The sequence below is a fragment of the Loxodonta africana genome, chromosome 6 (genome assembly GCF_030014295.1).
Source record: "Loxodonta africana isolate mLoxAfr1 chromosome 6, mLoxAfr1.hap2, whole genome shotgun sequence".
Classification (NCBI taxonomy): domain Eukaryota; kingdom Metazoa; phylum Chordata; class Mammalia; order Proboscidea; family Elephantidae; genus Loxodonta; species Loxodonta africana.
Genome location: NC_087347.1, coordinates 50,423,662 through 50,444,440, shown reverse-complemented (window position 1 = coordinate 50,444,440; position 20,779 = coordinate 50,423,662). Strand labels below are relative to the sequence as shown.

Genomic DNA, 20,779 nt, shown 5'->3' with positions numbered 1-20,779 from the left:
GATACCACACAGGGGGAAGACAGACACCAAGGAATACCAGCAGACACCTGAAACTAGGTGAGAAGCTCAGAGAAGGAATCGACATGGCCAGGTTTCCTTGATTCATGGAGTATACTACTGTCATATTGTATCGCTTTTCTGTACATATAACAAAAATAATGAGCTAATTACTTTTTTAATTAATAATCAACTTTCATGGCCTCTTATTCCTTCATTCAACAATGCTAAGCTGAAGTATTCTAAGATCCTGCTGTGCTGTTCAGAAGGAAGACAGAGAGAATGATATTTAAACTTTGAAAAATATGAATAAAAATTATGTAGATTTAAATGTTAGGGAAACCACTAAAAAGAATAGATTTTAAACTAACAGAAATAAAGAGGGAATAGAGAAAACCCAATTCAATACAAAGCATGAAAAGAGGAAAAAAAGGCAAGGCAACACATGGTAATTAGAAAACAAAATAAGTTGGGAAGAAGTTGAGTCCACATATGTAAGAAATATTAACAAATATAATTGGGATTAAACATGCAGTTAAAGCAGAGAAACTCTACAACTGAATTTCATTAAGTCCATCTATATTCTTGTTTATAATTAAAAGTACCAATAGAAAATAATATGAAATGGTCAAAAGTAGACCTCTGTTTCTTACAACATAGCAGCAAAAATAATCTGGAAAACTTCCCAGTAAAATTCTATGAATGCTTAATAATATATCACAGAGCTTATTTTAAATGTATAGCTTTCGTAAGAAAGAAAAAAAACAATACCCAGGAGACAGACAAAATGAAATGGAAAGACACAGCGATCAGCAAAAACCTGATGGTATGGCTGCCTTTGAAGAAGATTCCTTAGGCCTCAGGAGGAATTCAACCTGTGACCCCTGCATGAAGCTGGAACCCAAGACAGGCTCTAACCTCATCTAAAGAGCTACAAATACAGGCACAGGGAGTTGTGTCAAGAAAGCTCATCTCTCTGGCCAGGGCTCAGGGCAGGAAAAAAGTTTCTTCTAAGAATTTATAAGCAGAGGCCTGCGACCATGAGTTTGGGTGTTGATTTTACATTGCCTGCATGATCTGAAAGCACTTAAGCCAAGAAATCAATATAATAAGTGGACCAAGCTGGTAATATCCTCCCAGTGCCGTCGAGTCGATTCCGACTCATAGTAATATCCTAGTAAACCAAAAAAACCAAACCCGTTGCCACTGACTCGATTCCAACTCATAGCGACCCTATAGACAGAGCAGAACTGCCCCGTAGGGTTTCCAAGGAGTGCCTGGTGGATTTGAACTGCTGACCTTTTGGTTAGCAGATGTAGCTTTTAACCACTATGCCACCAGGGTTCCCAAACCAAACTCACTGCCATCGAATCAATACTGACTCATAGCGACCCTATAGGACAGAGTAGAACTGCCCCACAGGGCAATATCCTAGTCAATTCCTAGTAGCACCTGTCAAATGCAAACTCAAAATCACTCCAGTAGAAGCCCATACCCACCCTCAATCCAGCTGCACTGGACTCCCACAAATACCCATTCTTGCCTATTGTAAGTACACAGTGTCAACTGCCTTCCCTTCAAGAAGGCCATCTAGCCAGTAAAGTGCCATACAGGGTTCTGTGGGTGAGTTCCTTACCAATACATGTCATGAAACTCCATTTGTTCCACAAATGGCAGCTTGTGCCCTGAAAGCCATAAAAATTGAAAATGAGTATACCCTCTCCTCACTTATCGACATCGTTAGGTTCCAAAGACCAGGTCATTATGTAAAATCAGCATTATGCAAAAATGGAGGATGACCACATCAGATCACAAAAATGGAGGATGAGTACATCCTTATATAGCTGCCAAAATACATCATTACATAACTGCCAAGCCACTGAGAATCATGGCCCAGCCAAGTTGACACATAACTTGAACCATCACATTCAGCGTTACTCTTGTCTCACACTCGGCATTCATTACTGCCAGACGTATGTTGGTAATGCATAAAATAAATAGTAGTTTTTTTACAATTGTCTTAAATGCAAAATGACAGATAAAGAGATGGTCGATAAGTTAGGAGAAAGTGTACTAAGCAACTAGCACAAAGATGTGAGGAAACCAGGCAAAGAGGAACTAGCGACTAGCTTCTGCATTGCTCCCCACGAGCCATTCTAAAACTCAGACCAGGCCAAGCACCAGCCCTGCTCACACTGCTTGTCGTTTCACCCCAATTCCTCTTCTACAGAAACCCTGGTGGCGTAGTGGTTAAGTGCTACAGCTGCTAAACAAAGGGTCGGCAGTCTGAATTCGCCAGGCGCTCCTTGGAAACTCTATGGGGTAGTTCTACTCTGTCCTATAGGGTCACTATGAGTCGGAATCGACTCGACAGCACTGGGTTTAGTTTTTTGTTTGTTTGTTTCCTCTTCTACACACGGAGGCCCACAGCTCCAGAGAAGTCACCACATCACCTAAACAGACAAGCAAAACAGAAACAAAAACCTGCCCAAATCTATCAGAAGAGCTATAAACAAAATTCTCAGAAATGCTATTCTCTCAGTCAACATTAGTATTAACACTGATACCTCTATATTCCATGATATTCAAAAGTGGGACACACTTAACAGAGTTAAGCTCAATATTTCCTTCATTCTTTATTTATGCTCTGACCTTATTCCAAAGGGCATTGAGGCATCCTTACAGATGCACAGAATCCTTGTATTTTTAGATAAAAAGTTCCCAAGAGCTTTAGACAGGGTAATACATGTTGGTTAGTTTATGGAACTTACATAATAACATTAACAAGGGTGCTTCTGAAGTTTTCTCGCTCTTTATGTGGAGTTTTGCCCTTTGATTTGGAAGTAGATGGTCCAGGACAGCTATCATCAGTTTGGTCTAGTATTCTGGCTTTTTTCCCACAGTGTTCCACGTATTCAGCTTAAATTCAAAAGTACAAGTTAGTCACTTTAAAAACAAGCCAAAGCATTTACATGCTTAAAACAAATGCTAAAGCATTTTTAAAGAAAGAATTATATGCTTTAAGTTCTCAAGTAACCCGAAGTGCATTTTATTTTCTTCTATAAGGAAGTTAAACTACACCTATTTTATGTCATCATAATAAAAGCCTCTATTCTGAGAATATGCAATTAACTTATTTTATAGTTGGATTAATATGCTAACGAACACAAAATTATCAATTATATTTATATAGTATCTTCTGAAAATGAACAAGATTAAAATTATGGTTAAAAACAATACAAAGCTATTTCAGAAAATTTAAAGAACTATGATGACAACTGTTAATATTAACTATAATCAATTTGATGAGCACTATATTTAATAAAAGTCAAAGTAACAAAAACCCTTAGGATGATCATGTTTACAACTTAAATAAAACCCCTCTTGGAAAGAAACTCCTGAGAATTTGATGCAGAGGCATACTCTGATTACAATAAATCAAAGTTTTACTACAAACATCGAAATTCCTAAAGTATCAGCTTTGATAGCATTTCCAATGGCCTGAAATAAGTAAGAACTGGAATCGATTATTTTCTGAGGGAAACAGTTGGGAGAACTTTTTCTACTTGCTAAAAATGTTAAGTATTACACTTTTATTACTCTATTAACGGAACGCTGTACTACCTTTTTCTTTGGACAATTTCCTTAAATCTGCATTTAGAACACTGACGTTCTTACCGTACGACTGCTCATTTTTAACACTAAACCGCTCGGGAACAGCCTCATCCTGCTTTATGTTCAAATGGAACGACGGTGCTGCCTGCTGCCACTGGGGCTTTGTACTCACCTAAAATATGAAATTCAAATAGCGGTAACAGAACACCATCAGAAAAACTTTTTTTCATGAAACGAACAACTATTTATAAACACAGACTTCTCAACTATATCAAAACACCTAGAAAAAAGAAGGCAGGCATAAACACTCAACGACAACTCTTATTCAAGCCTGTGAATTGCAGTGGTTTGTGACAGACAGGAGACCTTACCAAAGGCCCTGCCGTGGGTTGATGGGAACATCTGGTACCTAAGAATAGGGTGCTTATTCCAGAGTCCACTCATCCTCAGATATTGGAAAGTGTTTCCTAAGCCTTCCATTTTAATTAAAGGCACCCTCTCCTGGTCTCCAATGCTAGTGAGTTTCCTCTGCATTCCAGCTCCAAAAGGTCTTCCTGTTTTTATGGCTTTAAACTGCCCTAGATTGCTCTGACAAATCAGAAATTTATTCCATTGTTTAAGGCAGGGGTCTCAAATTCTTATACTTACAGGATCCAGGCAGGTAACATAAAAGAGGGAGGAAGACTAGAGATGATAGACAACTCGCACTCCGCTTCGGTGCTGGGAAACAATAGGGTATGATGGGGACTGTGGCAGACAGAAGAATACCTACATTTCTAGAAAAGCAACTACTAATTAGCTCGAGCCGATTATTGCGATTACAGAATGCAGGGCCAGTTATTCTTCATTAAACCATGGTTCTTCAGTAAACTCAGACATGCAGATTTTACATAACTTTTAACACTGACAATTCCATTTTAGTCTGTGTTTTCCTTTCAGATGACGACTTCATCATATGTAATCTATTCCTTCTGCCTTGGCACTCATATGGTCCAAAGGGAATTCTATTGACTTTTTTTTATCAGATGAGTTTGAGCACTGTCGCACAGCCTCTTGTCCTCACCTCTAATTCCAGACCTGCCTACAGTGAACAGTCCTGTGCTGGCTCCAACTCATTTGGGATGATGGCATTTTACCTCAAGCTAATGTCTTTGCCTTCATCCATGGGGCTTCTCCAATGTCATAGCCTGGAACTCTATAGGCAGCCCACTGTGCGCACACACACACGATGGCCAGGCTGGGGTGGTGTTAACACCTTCAGGAGCAATTCTCAATCAATGAAAACCAACCATCCTCAGGTGGACAATTCCAAGAAGGATTCTAAAACCTTCTTGGAAGGACATGGCAGGGTCGCTCCAGTTGCCTAGTGTGGAGATTAAATTGATAGCACATGCCTGTATTGGCTTCTCTTCCCACCCAGTGTTACTCTCCCCAATCCCTTAGTCCTGCTTCCTAGCATCACTTCCCAAATAAACCACCTGTACACAAATCCTTGTTGCAGGCTCTTATTTCACAAGAAAACAAAGCTAAGACACCTTAAAAGCAGCGTTCTTCTCTTCTTCCACCTTTCCTTCCATTCTTTCACTCTTATCTTGCTCCAAAAAGGATTTAAGATTCATGGGTGTGCTATGAGTGAGGTGTCCAGAAAGGGCGCTTTATAGATTTTAAGGTCACCCTTGATTTTAACTACAGTGATCACCTCTAGAAGCATGAAGGTCTACAATGAAAATCACTAGAGATTTTACTGCTGCAAGAACATTTTATCCAAGTGTAAACCTTAATATTCAGATGAAAATAGTTTCTAAAAACAAAATCATTTTTAAAAATATGTCTTAAAAATATTATTTCCTTTAAGAGACATAAAACTCAAAGAACACTAAAAAGATGGCAAATACAGGCAAATATGAACATAAAATCAGGGGCTAAATCAACCAGCAACAGCATTTTGGATGATTATATGCTTCACTGACAAGAAATGATTATTATTCATCTGGGCCACTGAATATTCAGTAAGTAAATTTAAAGGGGTATTTCTAAAACTGTAAACTAATAAAACACAAAAACTAATGACAATTTTTTTTTCCAATTTTAAATCTTGTTAAATTAAAACAAATAAAATGTCTATTCCACTCCAGGTCTTCATCTTTTAAACTAGAAGAAATCTTCCGATTGATTTTGCAGAACTAGGAAAAACATGCTATGGAACTTTTCTATAGGACTTGGTGTGACAATTTAACATGATCAATAAAAATACATTTTCAGTTAAAATGGGTATTTCAAAATGTTCAAGATCATTCATCTAAGAATTTTCATTCAACAAAAAAAGTGACCTTCATTTCTAATTATCAGGAATCATCTTTGTATAAAACAAAACAAATTCTGTTTCAAACCTCATTCTGAGATTTATATTACCTTTCGAATCAAATAATATTTATATAATTTAAATGAAACTGCCAGGAGTTACAAGAGTATAGCTCAATGGCATAACTCAACATAATTACGATGGTAAAATTTTATTACAATAAAATCTAACTTGTCGGGCACTTTATCAGCCGAAAATGTCTACTAACTACCTCTTTCACAGAACAATTATAATTTATAGTCATAATAATGAAAAAGAATGTCAAGATCTGAGATGTCTTCTGTGCAAAGCATGAAAGCGCCATCTCCTCAGAGATCATCAAGTCAATACTTTTCTCATTTTCAAACTTGGAAACTGAGGCTCAGTGAGGTGACCCCCATAACTTCAAAGAGAGCAACAAAGCTGTAACCCAGGCCTAGTTTCCTGACTCCAAAGTGGATATTCTTTCTGCTAGTCCATCTTGGTAATTTTTTAAACAAGAATATTCAAATAGTTTGTATACACTAGGAAATTATAGCTTGGAGTTAGCTCATTAAGCCAGATTATTTTTGTAACATATGCACCTCACAGAATTTCTCCATTAGAAAAGAATCAAATGCAGCACAAAATGTAAAATTAGAAATTCAGTAACTTATTTTCAAGTTGAAAAACTAATAAACAACATTCTTAAGGAGCAAAAATGGAATGAGCCTGTATAGGTAAATTACCATAGACAGCTGTGGTAAAATTCTTGCTGACGCCTTGGATTTTTCTTTGCTGGCTGATTTATCCTGTATGGAGGGGGGAAAAAAACCTGCTTACTCTGTTAATGCTCAACCAAAGTTTACAGTGTCTACTATAAAATAAAGTACTATCTAAAATATTCAGAAGTATACTCTACTATTTTTTAAATTATTGATGTTTATCTTTGAATGGCTTCTTTTATAGGCAGTCAATGAAGGAAACAGGCACTCAAATAATACTTATCAGAAAACCTTAAAAAGTGTGTAAACTCTTTCATGCATCATCTCTTTTACTGAGAGTTTCTCTGAATCTGCTCATGTCCAGCTCCACCTTGCTTTTACAGGGCTTTAAAAAATCAACTTCTTTCTCTTATTGACAGACCAGAATGTTCCACTTTCTAAGGTAACACTGTATCCAAGCTAATGTACCCTCCAGTTTCTGTAAGCAATGTTTGTACTTTTTAGCAGTAGCTTTCAGAGTAAAGTACTTCTGCCTCCTTTGCAGTAGAGAGTAATTCTATGGTAGAAATTTCATCTAGGTAAGAGGAGGCACTGCTGAAAACAATACTTTGATCTATAAAACAGATTAAGTTGTGCTTTGTGCCAGTTATCAAATGATTGCCCCTCATCGCCAAATCTACCCTTTTAGCCTTCCTGTATGATACCTGACTGAACCCTACAAACATTCTCCTTGGCCAACCAGCATATTATAAAGGGTACTAAAGGGACACTGTAACAGGAAGGGGCTTTTCTTCCTGGTTCCAGTGCTTTTTCTTTCTTACTCCTACGCTGTAGATGTCAGCAGCCATCATCCTTGGTTGTGGGTACCTCCTGGCCAGTGGTGTGTGGCTGACCCAGTGGCAGGCACCTTCCAGGATAGCTGTAAGACGGAGGAAAGCTATCTGACCCATGTTAGACTTCATGTGAACAAGTAATCTTTGTTGGGTCACATCTCTGAGATTTGGAGGTTTGTTGGTTACATAAGTTAGTATTAATTACCCTAACTCAGCCACCAATATGCCCCTGAATATCTCCCTGTTAAGATCTTACCCTTTCTTCAAGATGAAGATTAAAAAAAGTTTAGATTTTCTTTCTTAACTTTAACTGCAGGTGATCTTCCTCCTCAATTATTTGAATATACACAGCACTTTTTTGGTAATTCTCTTGTTCTTTACATTCTGTCTGAAATAAAACTCGTGTATATGTACCTAGCCAGCTCTTCTACCCCCTCACTCTGCTCTACTTCCATCTACTAAATTAAAGACCTATAGAGCTGGATCAAACAAAATAATAATTTCAACTTTATCTTAGAAAATTAGAAATTTGTTCAACAAGCTTAATAAAAGTGTAACTAAAAAAGGATTGTATGAACTTAAATACTTTTCAAAGTACAAACACCAGCTTAGACGACTGTTTCATACATATTCAATGTTGTACCACGAATGGCTCTTGCTGTGTTGTTGTCAGGGCGCCATCGAGTCAATTGGATTCCAACTCATAGCTACCCTGTGTACAACAGAACAAAATGCTACCCAGTCCCATGCTATCCTCACAATTGTTGCTATCTTTGAGCCTATTGTTGCAGCCATTGTGCCAGTCAATCTCTTTGAGGGTCTTCCTCTTTTTCACTGACTGTCTACCTTACCAAGCATGAGATCCTTCTCCAGGGACTGGTACCTCCTGATAACATGTCCAAAATATGGGAGACAGTTTCGTCATCTTCATTTCAAAGAAGCATTCTAGCTGTACTTCTTCTGACACAGATTTGTGTGTTCTTCTGGTAAAGTAGTCCACAGTATATTCAATATTCTTTGCTAACACCATAATTCAAAAGCATCAATTCTTCTCATGCCTTCCTTATTCATTGTCCAGCTTCTGCATGCATATGGACCGATTGAAAATACCATGGCTTGGGTCACACACACCTTAGTCCTCAAAGTGATATCTTTACTTTGTAACACCTGAAAGAGGTCTTTTGCAGCAGATTTGCCCAATGCAATACGTCGTTTGATTTCTTGACTGCTGCTTCCATGGGCATTAATTGTGGATCCAAGTAATATGAAATCCTTGACAACTTCAATATTTTCTCCACAACTCATCTGTCAGTCTGTAGTACTGTGGTGGTTGAGTGGTGCTGTGATGCTGGACACTATGCCACCAGTATTTCAAATACTATGTCACCCATGGTAGACAGGTTTCAGCAGAGCTTCCAGGCTAAGACAGACTAGTAAGAAGGGTCTGGTGATCTGCTTCTGAAAAAAAATACTGGTCAGTGAAAACTTACACAGCAGTGGAACAAATGGCTCTATAGTCTACAAGTTCCAGTGAACCACAGGATGTGAAGAGAAACACCAGCACAAAATTTTCAGGTACAATAGTGTCAGAGTTGAGGGTTTCCCTTCAGGGAGAACGAGGGTGTGGCAAAGGCCTGAAAAGAATCCAGTTGTAGATGACAGGAAGGAAAGGTTCTGGGAGACAGGGTCCAAGTACCCTGGAGTTTTTATACTAGAGTCGAGAAGCAGTTCCAATGAGATCTATTGTATTTGAACCACTACAAACGTAATAAACATCTTGCTCAACCCCATTCCTCCTACACCAACCTTCATACATGTAACTTCTTAAAATTTCTACACCACCCATTTTGCTTGCTGAGTTATCACCTCCAGTCCCCTCAGCAGCCTGGGTGGAGAAGGATGGCAAGGGCCTTAATGGTTCCTTCTTACACTGCAGTGCAGAATATATCTTTCATAGAATGTTTTATAAAAAATGGTTCTCTGGCTAAACAAGAGCAACCACACATAAGCCAGGATGTCACCTAAATAAGTAATGTAGTTCTTCAATAAAACCAAACAGGTGGATTTTAAAGTTAAAAAATATCTACATATCCATACGGATGTTTTTTAACACTGATAGTCCGTATCTTCCTCTCAGAAGATGACTTCAACATATTTCATCTCTTCCCTCTACCTTGGCACTCACATAAGGATGATGCAAAGGAAATTCCATTGACTTTTCTATCAGATGACTTTGTGTCCGGCCTTACATCCTCTAACATCCTCTTGACCTCACTTCTGATTCCAGACCTGGCTACAGTAAACAGTCTTGTGCTGGCTCCAACTTATGTAGGGATGACAGCACTCTTCACTTCAAGCAATGTCTTTTGCCTTCTGCCATGGGGTTTCTCCAATGCCATAGCTTGGGATTCTAGAAGTAGCCCACTGCCAGAACTAGATGGGAGTTAACACTCTTAGGACCAACTCTCAACCAAAAGGGGATAGGGCTGATGAATAAATGCTACTCCCTGATGATCCTCAGGAAGTATTCTATATGCTCCTCAGGTCATGGCAGGGTCACTAGTATGGAGACCAACTTGACAACGCATCTTGTACTGGCTGCTCCTCCTTCCCAGTTTTACTCTCCCCAATTCTCTTATCCCTGCTTCCTGGGATCACTTCCCCCAAAAATTCAAATCCTTCTTTCACACTCTTCTTTCACAGGAAAACAAGGATACATCAACTTAAAAGTCAGTGCTCTTCCATTCTTCCATCTGTCCTTCTATTTTTCCACTCTCATTTTGTTCCATTAAGTATTTAAGATTTGTGGAGGTGCTATGAGTGAGGTATCCAGAAAAGATAAGAATCAGGTCACCTTCTCAAAGAGGCTGAAAGCCCCCCAAGTGCTGGTCACCCTTGATTTCAACAATAAGGATAACCTCTAGAAGCATGAAGGTCTGTAATGAAAATCACTCTAGGTCTTAACTGCTGCAACAACATTTTATCCAAGTGTAAACCTTAGTATTCAAATGAAAAAAAAATTTTTAAGAGACCAGTGGACTATATTTTAAAATATCTCTTAAAATATGATTTCCCTTAAAAGATATAAAACTCAAAAAAACACTCAAGAAAAAAATGCAATATACAGCCAAATATGAGTACAATGTACAATTTTTAAAAAGTATTTTAAAGGAGCTTATGCTTTGCTGACAGGATAAATGTATTTTTCATTTCAGCCACTGAATATTTACTCAGTAAGTAAATTTAATTTCCAAACCTGTTTATAAGAAAACACATACACATAAAAAAAAAAAAAACACTACAGGCAATTTTTATTTTTTTTTTAATTTTAAAATTTGTTAAAATCTTAAAGAGAAAATAAAATGTCTATCCCATATCAAGTCTTTATCTTTTAAACTAGAAACCTTGACATAAATTTTTGCACAAGTTAAAAAAAAAAAAAACTGATTCTATTTGATGTTATAATCTTTGCATTATCGACACAATTAGATTTTCAGTTATAACATGTATTTTGAAATGCCCGATATCATTCATCTAAGAATTTTCATTTAGGTTTTTTAAGCTTAAAACAGTCTTTCACTTCAAATTTTCAGAAATCTTCTCAATATAAAAACAACACATAGTTGGTTTCTATAGTTCATTCTGACCTTTTAAATTATCTTTCAAAACAAATAATGTTTATATTGAACCCCGACTTAAGCTTAACTTCCAGGAGTCACAGGAGTATAATTTAATGACATTAAACTCAACATAATTATGACAGTAAAATTTATCATAATAAAATCTAACTTATCCAGCACTTTATCGACCAAAAATATCTACTAACCACCTCTTCCACAGTACAATGATAATTTATAGTCATAATAATGAAAAAGTATGCCAAGACCTGAGGATACGTCTGTAGCACAACATTTTGGTTTTGGAAGAGTCATCTCCTCAGGGATCATCAAATCAACTCTCTTCTCATTATCAACCTCAGGAACTGAAGCTCAGAGAGGTAAGTAAACCAGGCACAGCACCTAAGGTCACAGAGCGAGTTTTTGACAATCTGAAACCTGAATCCTCATTTCCTGACTCCAGCCTTTATATTCTTTTAGCTAGTTTATCTTGGCATTTTCTTTCATCAGAATATTTAAGTATTCTGTCATACTAGGAAATTACAGCTTAAGGTAAGTTTATTAAGATTAACTATTTTTTCCTAAATACATACCTCATAGAATTTTGCCACCAGAAAAGAATCCAACAGAGTACAAAATTCAAAATGAGAAATTCAGTAACTTATTTTCAAGTTTAAGAATGAATAAACACTTATTAAAAGAAGAAAAAAGTAAGAGAGCATAGAGGTAAATTACCATAGATAGCTGTGGTAAAAACCTCACCGGTGTCTTGGATTTTTCTTTACCAGCTGATTTATCCTGCATTGAAAAATATGAAAAAACAGAACTGTTCACCCTGGTAATGCTAAAATTAATTCACCTAACCAAATTTTACAGTGTGTACTATAAAGTAAACCACATATTATCCAATACTAAAAAACATATTCTACAGATTACATGATCCTGTGTTTAGAAAATCCTAAAGAATCCACAAAAAATCATTAGAGCTAATAAATTTTATGGCAACGTTGCAAGACGTAAGATCAATAAAGGAAAATCAACTGTATTTCTATAGTCTAGCAATGAACAATCTGAAAATTAAATTAAGAAAATGATTCCATTTACAGTAGCATCAAAAAGAATAAAATACTTAGGATTAAGTATCAAGAATTCTACTGATGTATAAAGTGGGAACTGTCTCTGAGGGCTGAATTTATAATAATGTCTATACTAGTTATTCCCTGCCCTTCACATTAAGTCTCCATCCCTTTCTTCCTGCTCTGTGCCTGAGGCTGAATGCTGTATATGGACATCTTCTGGGCCCTCAGCCCTCTGGTTTCTGATGGGAATCAGCCAGTGAGAGGCACCAGCAAGAGACTGAATAGCTGAAACTGAGAGAGGTTGGGATACTTATTTCCCAGGTACTCTACCTCCCCATGGTTCTGATAGTGGCCAAATTCCTCAACAGCTCAGCTCTCTCAGGCAGCTGCTTTTCCAAGCCCCTGCTTCTCACCAGGTTCTGAGGATGGTGTTCAGTCCCCATCCCATCAGGCCTAGGAATGGTAATGGCTTCCTATTGCTATTAACCCATTAATCCTTGGGTAATGGCTTCCTACTGCTAATTATCACCATGTTGGTTCCCTTAACCTTGCCCACACCTCTGCAAATAATCTCTTTACAAATTTTCTTCAATTAAATCCTTTTGAGCGTACCATTTTACGTTAAGAAAATTATACTGCTAAAGAGCCTAGGTCTTCCTTAAGTACTCTGACTTTGTATTTCATTTTTATCTTGCTGATTTTCAACTACTTGTCTGTTGGAAGGGATCCTGTACACTTGGTATAATCCAAGTGTTAACCATTCTATGGAGTTTTGATCAAATTACCAGAATCTATGAATGTGTCCAGTTAAATAAAAAATAACCTCTCAAATTTTAATAAGGTTGATTTAAATATTGTAGTCACATGTTTGAAGCCCTGGTGGCACAGGGGTTAAGAACTCGACTGTTAACCAGAAGATGAGCAGTTGGAACCCACCAGACACTCCACTGAAGAATGATGTGGCAGTCTGCTTTTGTAAAAATCACAGCCTTGGAAATCCTATGGGGCAGTTCTACTCTGTCTTATAGGGTCACAATGAATTGGAATTGACTCCATGCCAATGGGTTCGGTTTTTTTGGTTTTAGTCACATGTTTAATTTATGGTTTTTAAAGTTACCACCATGCTGCTGACCTCATATTCAACTGATCTCTCTCTGACCTTCTTAAAAAGCAAAGACATCAAAGAGATATGACCAAGGAGGGAAAAAGAGAATGAGCATCATATACATGCAAAATTACTTCATTCCACAAGCAGAGAAAGTGCTGGAGTAGAGACAGGCTGACAACTTTTTCCTCTTCCCTGCCCACAGTCTGTAGTGATTTGTGGGGAGCCTCCTGGTCGTTGAGTATTTATATCTTTAAACCCTTGAAAGTTCTTCAACTGAAACTCCAAATATCTTATTTTCTTTAACTAATTTTAAAAAAGAAGTGAGTAGTTGTGAAAAGCTTGTATTTCTTTTAAATATCTCACTTAAGAGCCTGGCCATTGTACCACGCTTCCTGAAAAATGCCATGTCACTCTCAGCCTTACACTCATGAGATGAATATGTTAAAACCTACTTCAGCAAACAGGATTTTACTTCAAACTGAATGAATTCATAAGTAAATGTCAAGTAAAAATGGCATTTCCAAAAGTTTAATACAGTCTGTTTGTTTTAAGTTAAAATACAAAAAAATTTCATCCTTTTCAAAAGGGAAAAAAAAAATATAACACTAAATTAGCGTAACAAAAGCATTTTAAAATTTCAAATCAACCAAAACAGTGAAAGAGGGCCCCCTGCTGTTTAAAAATAGTATGTCCAGAATGGAAGTAATCCTATATGGTCTAACACCCATTCTTTCAAGACCCCACAGTCTCTTAACAACACACATCCCATTTTGGGGGAAGGAGGGTATCATTTCCCAACACTATTTTATAAAGATAAAGTGAAACTTAAAACTCAACTGACAGTGGATTTTTTTTTTTTTTAATTGTACTTTTTACTTTCGGTGAAGGTTTACAGAACCAGTTTCTCGTTAAACAGCTAGTACACATATTGTTTTATTACATTGGTTAACAACCCCACGACATGTCAACACTCTCCCTTCTCAACCTTGGGTTCCTTATTACCAGCTTTCCTGTTCCCTCCTGCCTTCTAGTCCTTGCCCCTGGGCTGGTGTGCCTCTTTAGTCTCGTTTTGTTTTATGGGCCTGTTCAATCTTTGGCTGTAGGGTGAACCTCAGGAGTGACTTCATTACTGGGCTGAAAGGGTGTACAGGGGCCATACTCTCAGGGTTTCTCCAGTTTCTGTCAGGCCAGCAAATCTGGTCTTTCTTTTTGAGTTAGAATTTTGTTCTACATTTTTCTCCAGCTCTGTCTGGGACCCTTTATTGTGATCCCTGTCAGAGCAGTCAGTGTTAGTAGCTGGGCACCATCTGGTTGTACTAGACTCAGTCTGGTGGAGGTCATGGTAGATGTGGCCCATTAGTCCTTCGGACTAATCTTTCCCTTGTATCTTTAGTCTTCTTCATTCTTCCTTGCTCCCTCAGGGGTGAGACCAGTGGAGGATCCTAGACGGCTGCTCACAGGCTTTTAAGACCCCAGACGCTACTCACCAAAGTAGAATGTAGAACATTTTCTTTATAAACTATGTTATGCCTATTGAGCTAGATGTTCCCTGAGACCATGGTCCCCACAGCCCCCAGCCCAGCAATTCGGTCCCTCGGAGTTTGGGTGTGTCTATGGAGCTTCCATGACCTTGCTTCCATGACAGCACCAAGTTGTTCTGGCTTTCCCAGTATTGTGTACTGCCTTACCCTTCACCAAAGATACCACGTATCTATTGTCTATTTAGTGTTTTTCCATCCCCACTCCTCCCCTCCCTCATTACCATCAAAGATTGTTTCTTTTTGTGTGTAAACCTTTTCATGAGTTTTTATACTAGTGGTCTCATACAATATTTGTCCTTCTGTGATTGACTTATTTCACTTAGCATAATGCCCTCCAGATTCATCCATGTTATGAGATGCTTCACAAGATTCATCGTTGTTCTTTATCATTGCATAATAGTCCATCATGTGTATGTACCACAGTTTGATTATCCACTCATCTGTTGATGGGTATCTAGGTTGTTTCCATCTTTTTGCTATTGTGAACAATACTACAATGAACATGGGTGTGCATACGTCTATTCCTGTGATGACTCATTTCTTTAGGATATATTCCTAGGAGTGGGATTGCTGGATCATACAGTATTTCTATTTCTAGCTTTCTAAGGAAGCACCATATCGTTTTCCAAAATGGTTGTATCATTTTGCACTCCTGCCAGCAGTGTGTAAGAGTTCCCATGTCCCCACAGCTTCTGCAACATTTGTTATTTCTTGTTTTTTTTGTGTGTGTGTGCCAGTAATACCAGAGTGAGATGGTATCTCACTGTAGTTTTGATTTGCATTTCTCTAATGGCTAGTGATCGGAAGCATTTCCTCATGTGTCTGCTGGCCACTTGAATATCTTCTTTGGTGAAGTGCCTGTTCATTTCCTTTGTCCATTTTTTAATTGGATTGTCTTTCCGTTGTAGAGGTAGAGGTGTTGAATTTTCTTGTAGATTTTAGAGATTTGACCTTTGTCTGATTTGTAATACCCAAAACTTTTTCCCAGTCTGTAGGTTCTCTTTTTACTCTTTTGGTGAAGTCTTTGGATGAGCACAAGTGTTTAATTTTTAGAAGATTCTAGCTTACCTTCTAGAGTTTCCGTGTTGTTGGTTGTGGTTTGTATCTTGTTGATGCTGTGTATTAGGGCCTCTAGCATTGATCCTATTTTTTCTTCTATGAACTTCACAGTTTTTGGCTTTAGATTTAGTTCTCTGATCCATTTGGAATTAGTTTTTGTATATGGTGTGAGGTATGGGTCCTGTTTCATTTTTTTGCAGATGGACATCCAGTTTTGCCAGCACCATTTGTTAAAAAGATGGATAGTAGATTTTTAATGGATGCTATTTGGCCATGCAGCCCTGGTGGTACAGTGGTTAAGAGCTCGACTGCTAATCAAAAGGTCGGCAGTTCAAATCCAGCAGCTGCTCCTTGGAAATCATATGGGGCAGTTTTACTCTGTCCTATAGGGTTGCTATGAGTTGGAACTAACTCAACAGCAATTTTTTTTTTTTTTTAGTCATAGATGAGTAAGTTAGGTGCTTTGTGAAGTAACAGCTCTTTAGAAATACTGTTGTAAATACAGTAAACATGTATTTTAAATCCCAACATCAGATGTGGTTCAAGGTCAGGAAAAAGGCTAATTTGGCATCAAGCAAAGAAGCTGCTCAATATATACTGATGACAATAATAAATCATTACACGATAACAAATGGTTTAAAAAATACAAACAACTCTGATTGCAGTAATATCACATAGAAAAAACTCACTACTGAGGTATACTAATCAATTGCTCAGCTTTTTAGTTATCTGCCTCTAAATTTACTTATTTGTTGCATGTTCATTTGTTCTTTTACCAATAATTATACTTTGGTATATGGACCAGGGTGTCTGTTTTTTAGTGCTCAGTGTATCAAACTTATTTCAATAAAATACTGAAAACCAAATTTTCTTGAGCACTTAGGTATTAATTGCTTATTAATTAATGAATTAGAGTTTTGACATTTTTCTGTTAGTAATCTATGCCCAATTGATAGGGAACTAAATTATCTTTTACCATTGCTTCCATATTAAACTCTAACACTACAAAAAAAACACTATAAAGCAAAGAAAAAGAAAGAATTGTAGTTTGGTGTCAAAACAAAGAAGCTAAGCAAAATTTGCAAGTTTACAAACAACTGTATTCCATTCATTGCCAGAATGCTTACAGGGTCCTTTTTCCTATTCATCGCTAAGCTGACAGAGTTGTTTTCTACCTAGACCAAAAAAAAAAAAAAAAAAAATGCCCACGCCTAATGCCTGCCCATTCTGTTCTGGTATTTAAACGTCTGAACATTGTTCCACATTCACTTTGGTTGCAGGCGCTCTTAATTAAGTTCAACAGAGGGTTCTTAAAAGAGAAAGTTCTATTGCAACGTGCAACTTTTATTACATACTCTGGGGATATTAAGACGTTTCATTTGCCACCTACTAAACTCTTTCACCTGTGGTTTAGTATAATACAGTATCTTATTTGAACCTCACAACAAACTTATGAAAGGGAAAGCTGTTCCAATTTCCTCTCGGCATAAAAGAAGAAATTTCAAGCTTAGACTAAATGATTTGTCCAAAGCCACACAGCACAGCTAGAAAATTGGCTTAGACTCCAGTCCCAGAGCTCAAACCCACTGCAACTCCCCGCCGAGCCGCTTCCCACTCCAACACATCCACCACTAGGACGCTGGGGGCATTCAGGGGTTGTACTTTAAACTGCTGGCACATCGCTAGACTGAAATGTTTGGTTGTTAGGACAACACCAAGGGCGAATGACTGGGTAGAAAACGTAAAAAGTATTCGCAGAAAGCGCCCAATATCCCAGTTGCTAAGAGGGGTGAAGGGAGCTGTATGTATATCGCGGGTTCAAAACTGCAAAGTCCTGAGGGTGGAGTTTCAGCCTCATTTGAAATACTGGCGAACCTTCGCGGCCGCAGCCAGCGGTGCGCGGTGCCGCCCTCTCACCTGCTCGTTGCTCATGGCTGCGAGGACGCGCTGGCAGCCCCTGGCGGCTCCTGGGTCCGGTCTGCTTCCGGGTCGCTCCTGCTCCGCACCCCCAGAGACCCTCAGAAGAGAGTGGCGGCGCCGTGGGACCCTGCCAGCAGCTCCCACTTTTCTTCCTTGGCGCTGGATGCAGTCTAGCGTCGGGGAAGCGCTCGTTGCTATGCAACAGACCCGCGCACAGTTCCATTTCCGGTCATCTGTTGCGCCCGGGACCCGACCGGAGAGTGGGAGCACGTTCCGGCAGGGGGCGCTCCAGGGCTCACTTCTCCTCGGCGCCAGCTCGGCCTAGTGTGGTGGAGGCCGCGGGGTGCGCGATGACGAGCTAACGGCGGTGGGTGGTTCTCCTCCTGCCCTGCGAGAAAACATCCTTTGATTACTGATCTTCAGACTACTGCACCCTCCTCTAACTGAGCTGGGTGCGCGGGACCTCTGCCACAACACATCAATTAGTTTCATTTGTGCCTAGGTCTCAGAGACTGTGTAATGAAATGATCGCAAATTTCAGTGGAAAGAAATTATGAGAACAAGGCATACAAAGACTGGAGCCAGTAAACACTTTTCTTCTATCATCCATTTGCTTCCAACCCCCTTTCTTCTCCTGACTCTTCCCACACGCTGGAAAACTATGCCTTGGAAGAATATCAGAAAAAGAACCTTCAAAATTCACTTAAGCTAACCTTCTGAAAGGCGCTGTGCTAGGCACTAAGCATGCAAAGGGGTAGTCATCAAGACGCAATCCCTTCAGCACAGGCTAACCAGAGACATCTGTCGGTTTGGAGTCCCACTCATGGGGACTCCAAATGCTCCAGAGCAGAAAAAACTGTGCTCCATGTGCTCCACTGGGGTTTTAAGGCTGTGACCTTTTGGAAGCAGATGCCCAGGACTTTCTTCTCAAGGCACCTCTGGACAGATTCAAACCACCAACCTTTTGGTTAATGGTCTAGTGCTTAACCTTTTGCACCACCTGGGAACTCTGTTTCACATAGGCTAAAACAAAACAAGACAAAAAAACCCGTTGCAGGAGTTGAGTGGATTCCACTCATAGTGACCCTACAGGACAGAGTAGAACTGCCCCATGGAGTTTTTAAGGCTGCGATCTTTACCGATTCATAGAGATTTGCAGTGAGTCTGAATCCACATGGGGGTGGGGGGCAGAGTTGAGCAGGGGTTTAATCTTTACAGAAGCAGACTGCCACATCTTTCTCCCATGGAACTGACTGGCCTTTAGTTAGCAGCTGAGCACTTAATCACCGGGGCTTCATACCACCAGCTATTTAAAAAAAAAAAAAAAAAAACCATAGCAACCCTACAAGGCAGAATAGAACTGCCCCATTGGATTTCCAAGGAGTGGCTGTTGGATTCCAACTGCCAACCTTTTGGTTTGCAGTCACAGCTCTTAACCACTGTGCCACCAGGGCTCCTACCATAGGCTAGGGAGGTGCTAAAAACAAGCAGTTATAAGGCTGTGGAGACAGTGCTGGGAATGAGCGTGAGCGTCCTCAGGGAGAACAAGAAAGCATCACCTAATTTCCTCTTGGAAGATGTGGAAAGGATGTGAAAGCTGGGATCTGAAGGAAGAAGACATGGCTGGGCAAAGAATGTTCCAGGCAGAAAGCAAATCGTATAGGAAGGCCAGAGACAAAGAACTATTGCTATGGGAAGAACTGAAAATGGTTCTGAAATGTTGGAAAGTAGATTTGGGTAAAGAGGTTAGAGAGCGTCTAGAGGCGAAGCTGAGGATATAAGCAAGTGCTGTATCTTAAAGGGGAGCCCTGGCGGCACACTGGATAAGAGTTTGGCTGCTAACCAAACAATTGGCTGTTCAAATTCACCAGCCACTCCTTGGAAACCCTATGGGAGCAGTTCTGTTCTGTCCTCTAGGGTTGCTATGAATCAGAATTGAGCAACAGGTTTGGTTTTGTTTGTTATATCTTAAAGGGCCCAGTAAAAATGATAAGGATTTTAGACTTCAAGGGCGATTGACCTCCATTTTCAAGTTTTATGTTAAGAAATGTCAGGATCACATTTATGTTTTAGAAAGCTCACTCTAGCTTCAAGATGGTGAATGAATGGAAAGGAGAAAAGTTGAAATGGAGGCAAGTTAGGCTATTATAAGAGTGCAGGAAGAGGTGACAGTGGCTGGGACTGGGAGAACAACAGTGGGAATGGAGAGAAGTGAGCAGATTTAAGAGCTATGTGGGAGATTGTATGACTAAGATGTGGACTTCTAAGAGGGAGAAAAGTAAGGTTGAAGATCATCTTACTGCTTCGGGTAAATGGTGGTACAGAAAAGAAAAATATGAAAAGACTTAAAGAGAACAATTATTAGTCCAGTGTGGGACATGCAAGTACAAATACAACCAGCTGTTATTGTACATATTGGTCAGAGCTCAGAAAATTATTTCTGAGTTGGGGGCGTTGATTTGAGGCTTACTAGCATATAAATAGAATATAAATGACATTTGAATCCATGAGCATAGATAAGATAGCTCCAAGAGTATGTAGAGAGAATACAGAAGAAACTAATTGAAAAAAAAAAAGAGCAAACAAACAAAATACTAAACAACACCAACATTTAAGGGTTAAACAGAAGGACAGCCTGTAAAGGGAACTGAGAAGAAGTAGTCAGAGATAAAGAAGGAGAACTAAGAGTATAGATTCATAGAAGCCAAGGAAGACAGTATTACAGAACAAAGAATATGTCAATAGTGTCTAAAGCTGTGGAAGGTTAAGTAAGGATTAAAAAGTTTCCATTGACTGTAGCAACAAGGAGATCATTGGTGAATGTGTCAAAAGGAATTTCAGTGTGATGAGGTGTGATGATATGGAGCCAGGTAGCAGAGGATTGAGGAGTGGAAGGGAGGGAGACTGCCAGTGCAGACAAGTCTTCAAAAAAGTTTGGGTTATGAACTAAAGGGATAGGGCGGAA

The 20,779-nt window shown here is 39.0% G+C and overlaps 1 protein-coding gene across 1 annotated transcript in view; it reads right to left on the bottom strand.

Annotated features, from left to right (window-relative positions):
• The window catches only part of DNAH7 (dynein axonemal heavy chain 7), a 262,133-nt gene extending 243,056 nt beyond the window's left edge, over positions 1 to 19,077 (bottom strand). Inside the window, exons 1-5 of the mRNA XM_023542658.2 lie at positions 17,812 to 19,077; positions 11,843 to 11,905; positions 6,682 to 6,744; positions 3,676 to 3,784; positions 2,769 to 2,916 (exon numbers count right to left, since the gene is read on the bottom strand). Coding sequence (XP_023398426.2) covers positions 2,769 to 2,916; positions 3,676 to 3,784; positions 6,682 to 6,744; positions 11,843 to 11,905; positions 17,812 to 17,826 — 398 coding nt within the window. The 5' untranslated portion in view covers positions 17,827 to 19,077. The remainder of the gene's footprint in view (positions 1 to 2,768; positions 2,917 to 3,675; positions 3,785 to 6,681; positions 6,745 to 11,842; positions 11,906 to 17,811) is intronic.
• Positions 19,078 to 20,779: the final 1,702 nt, after the last annotated feature.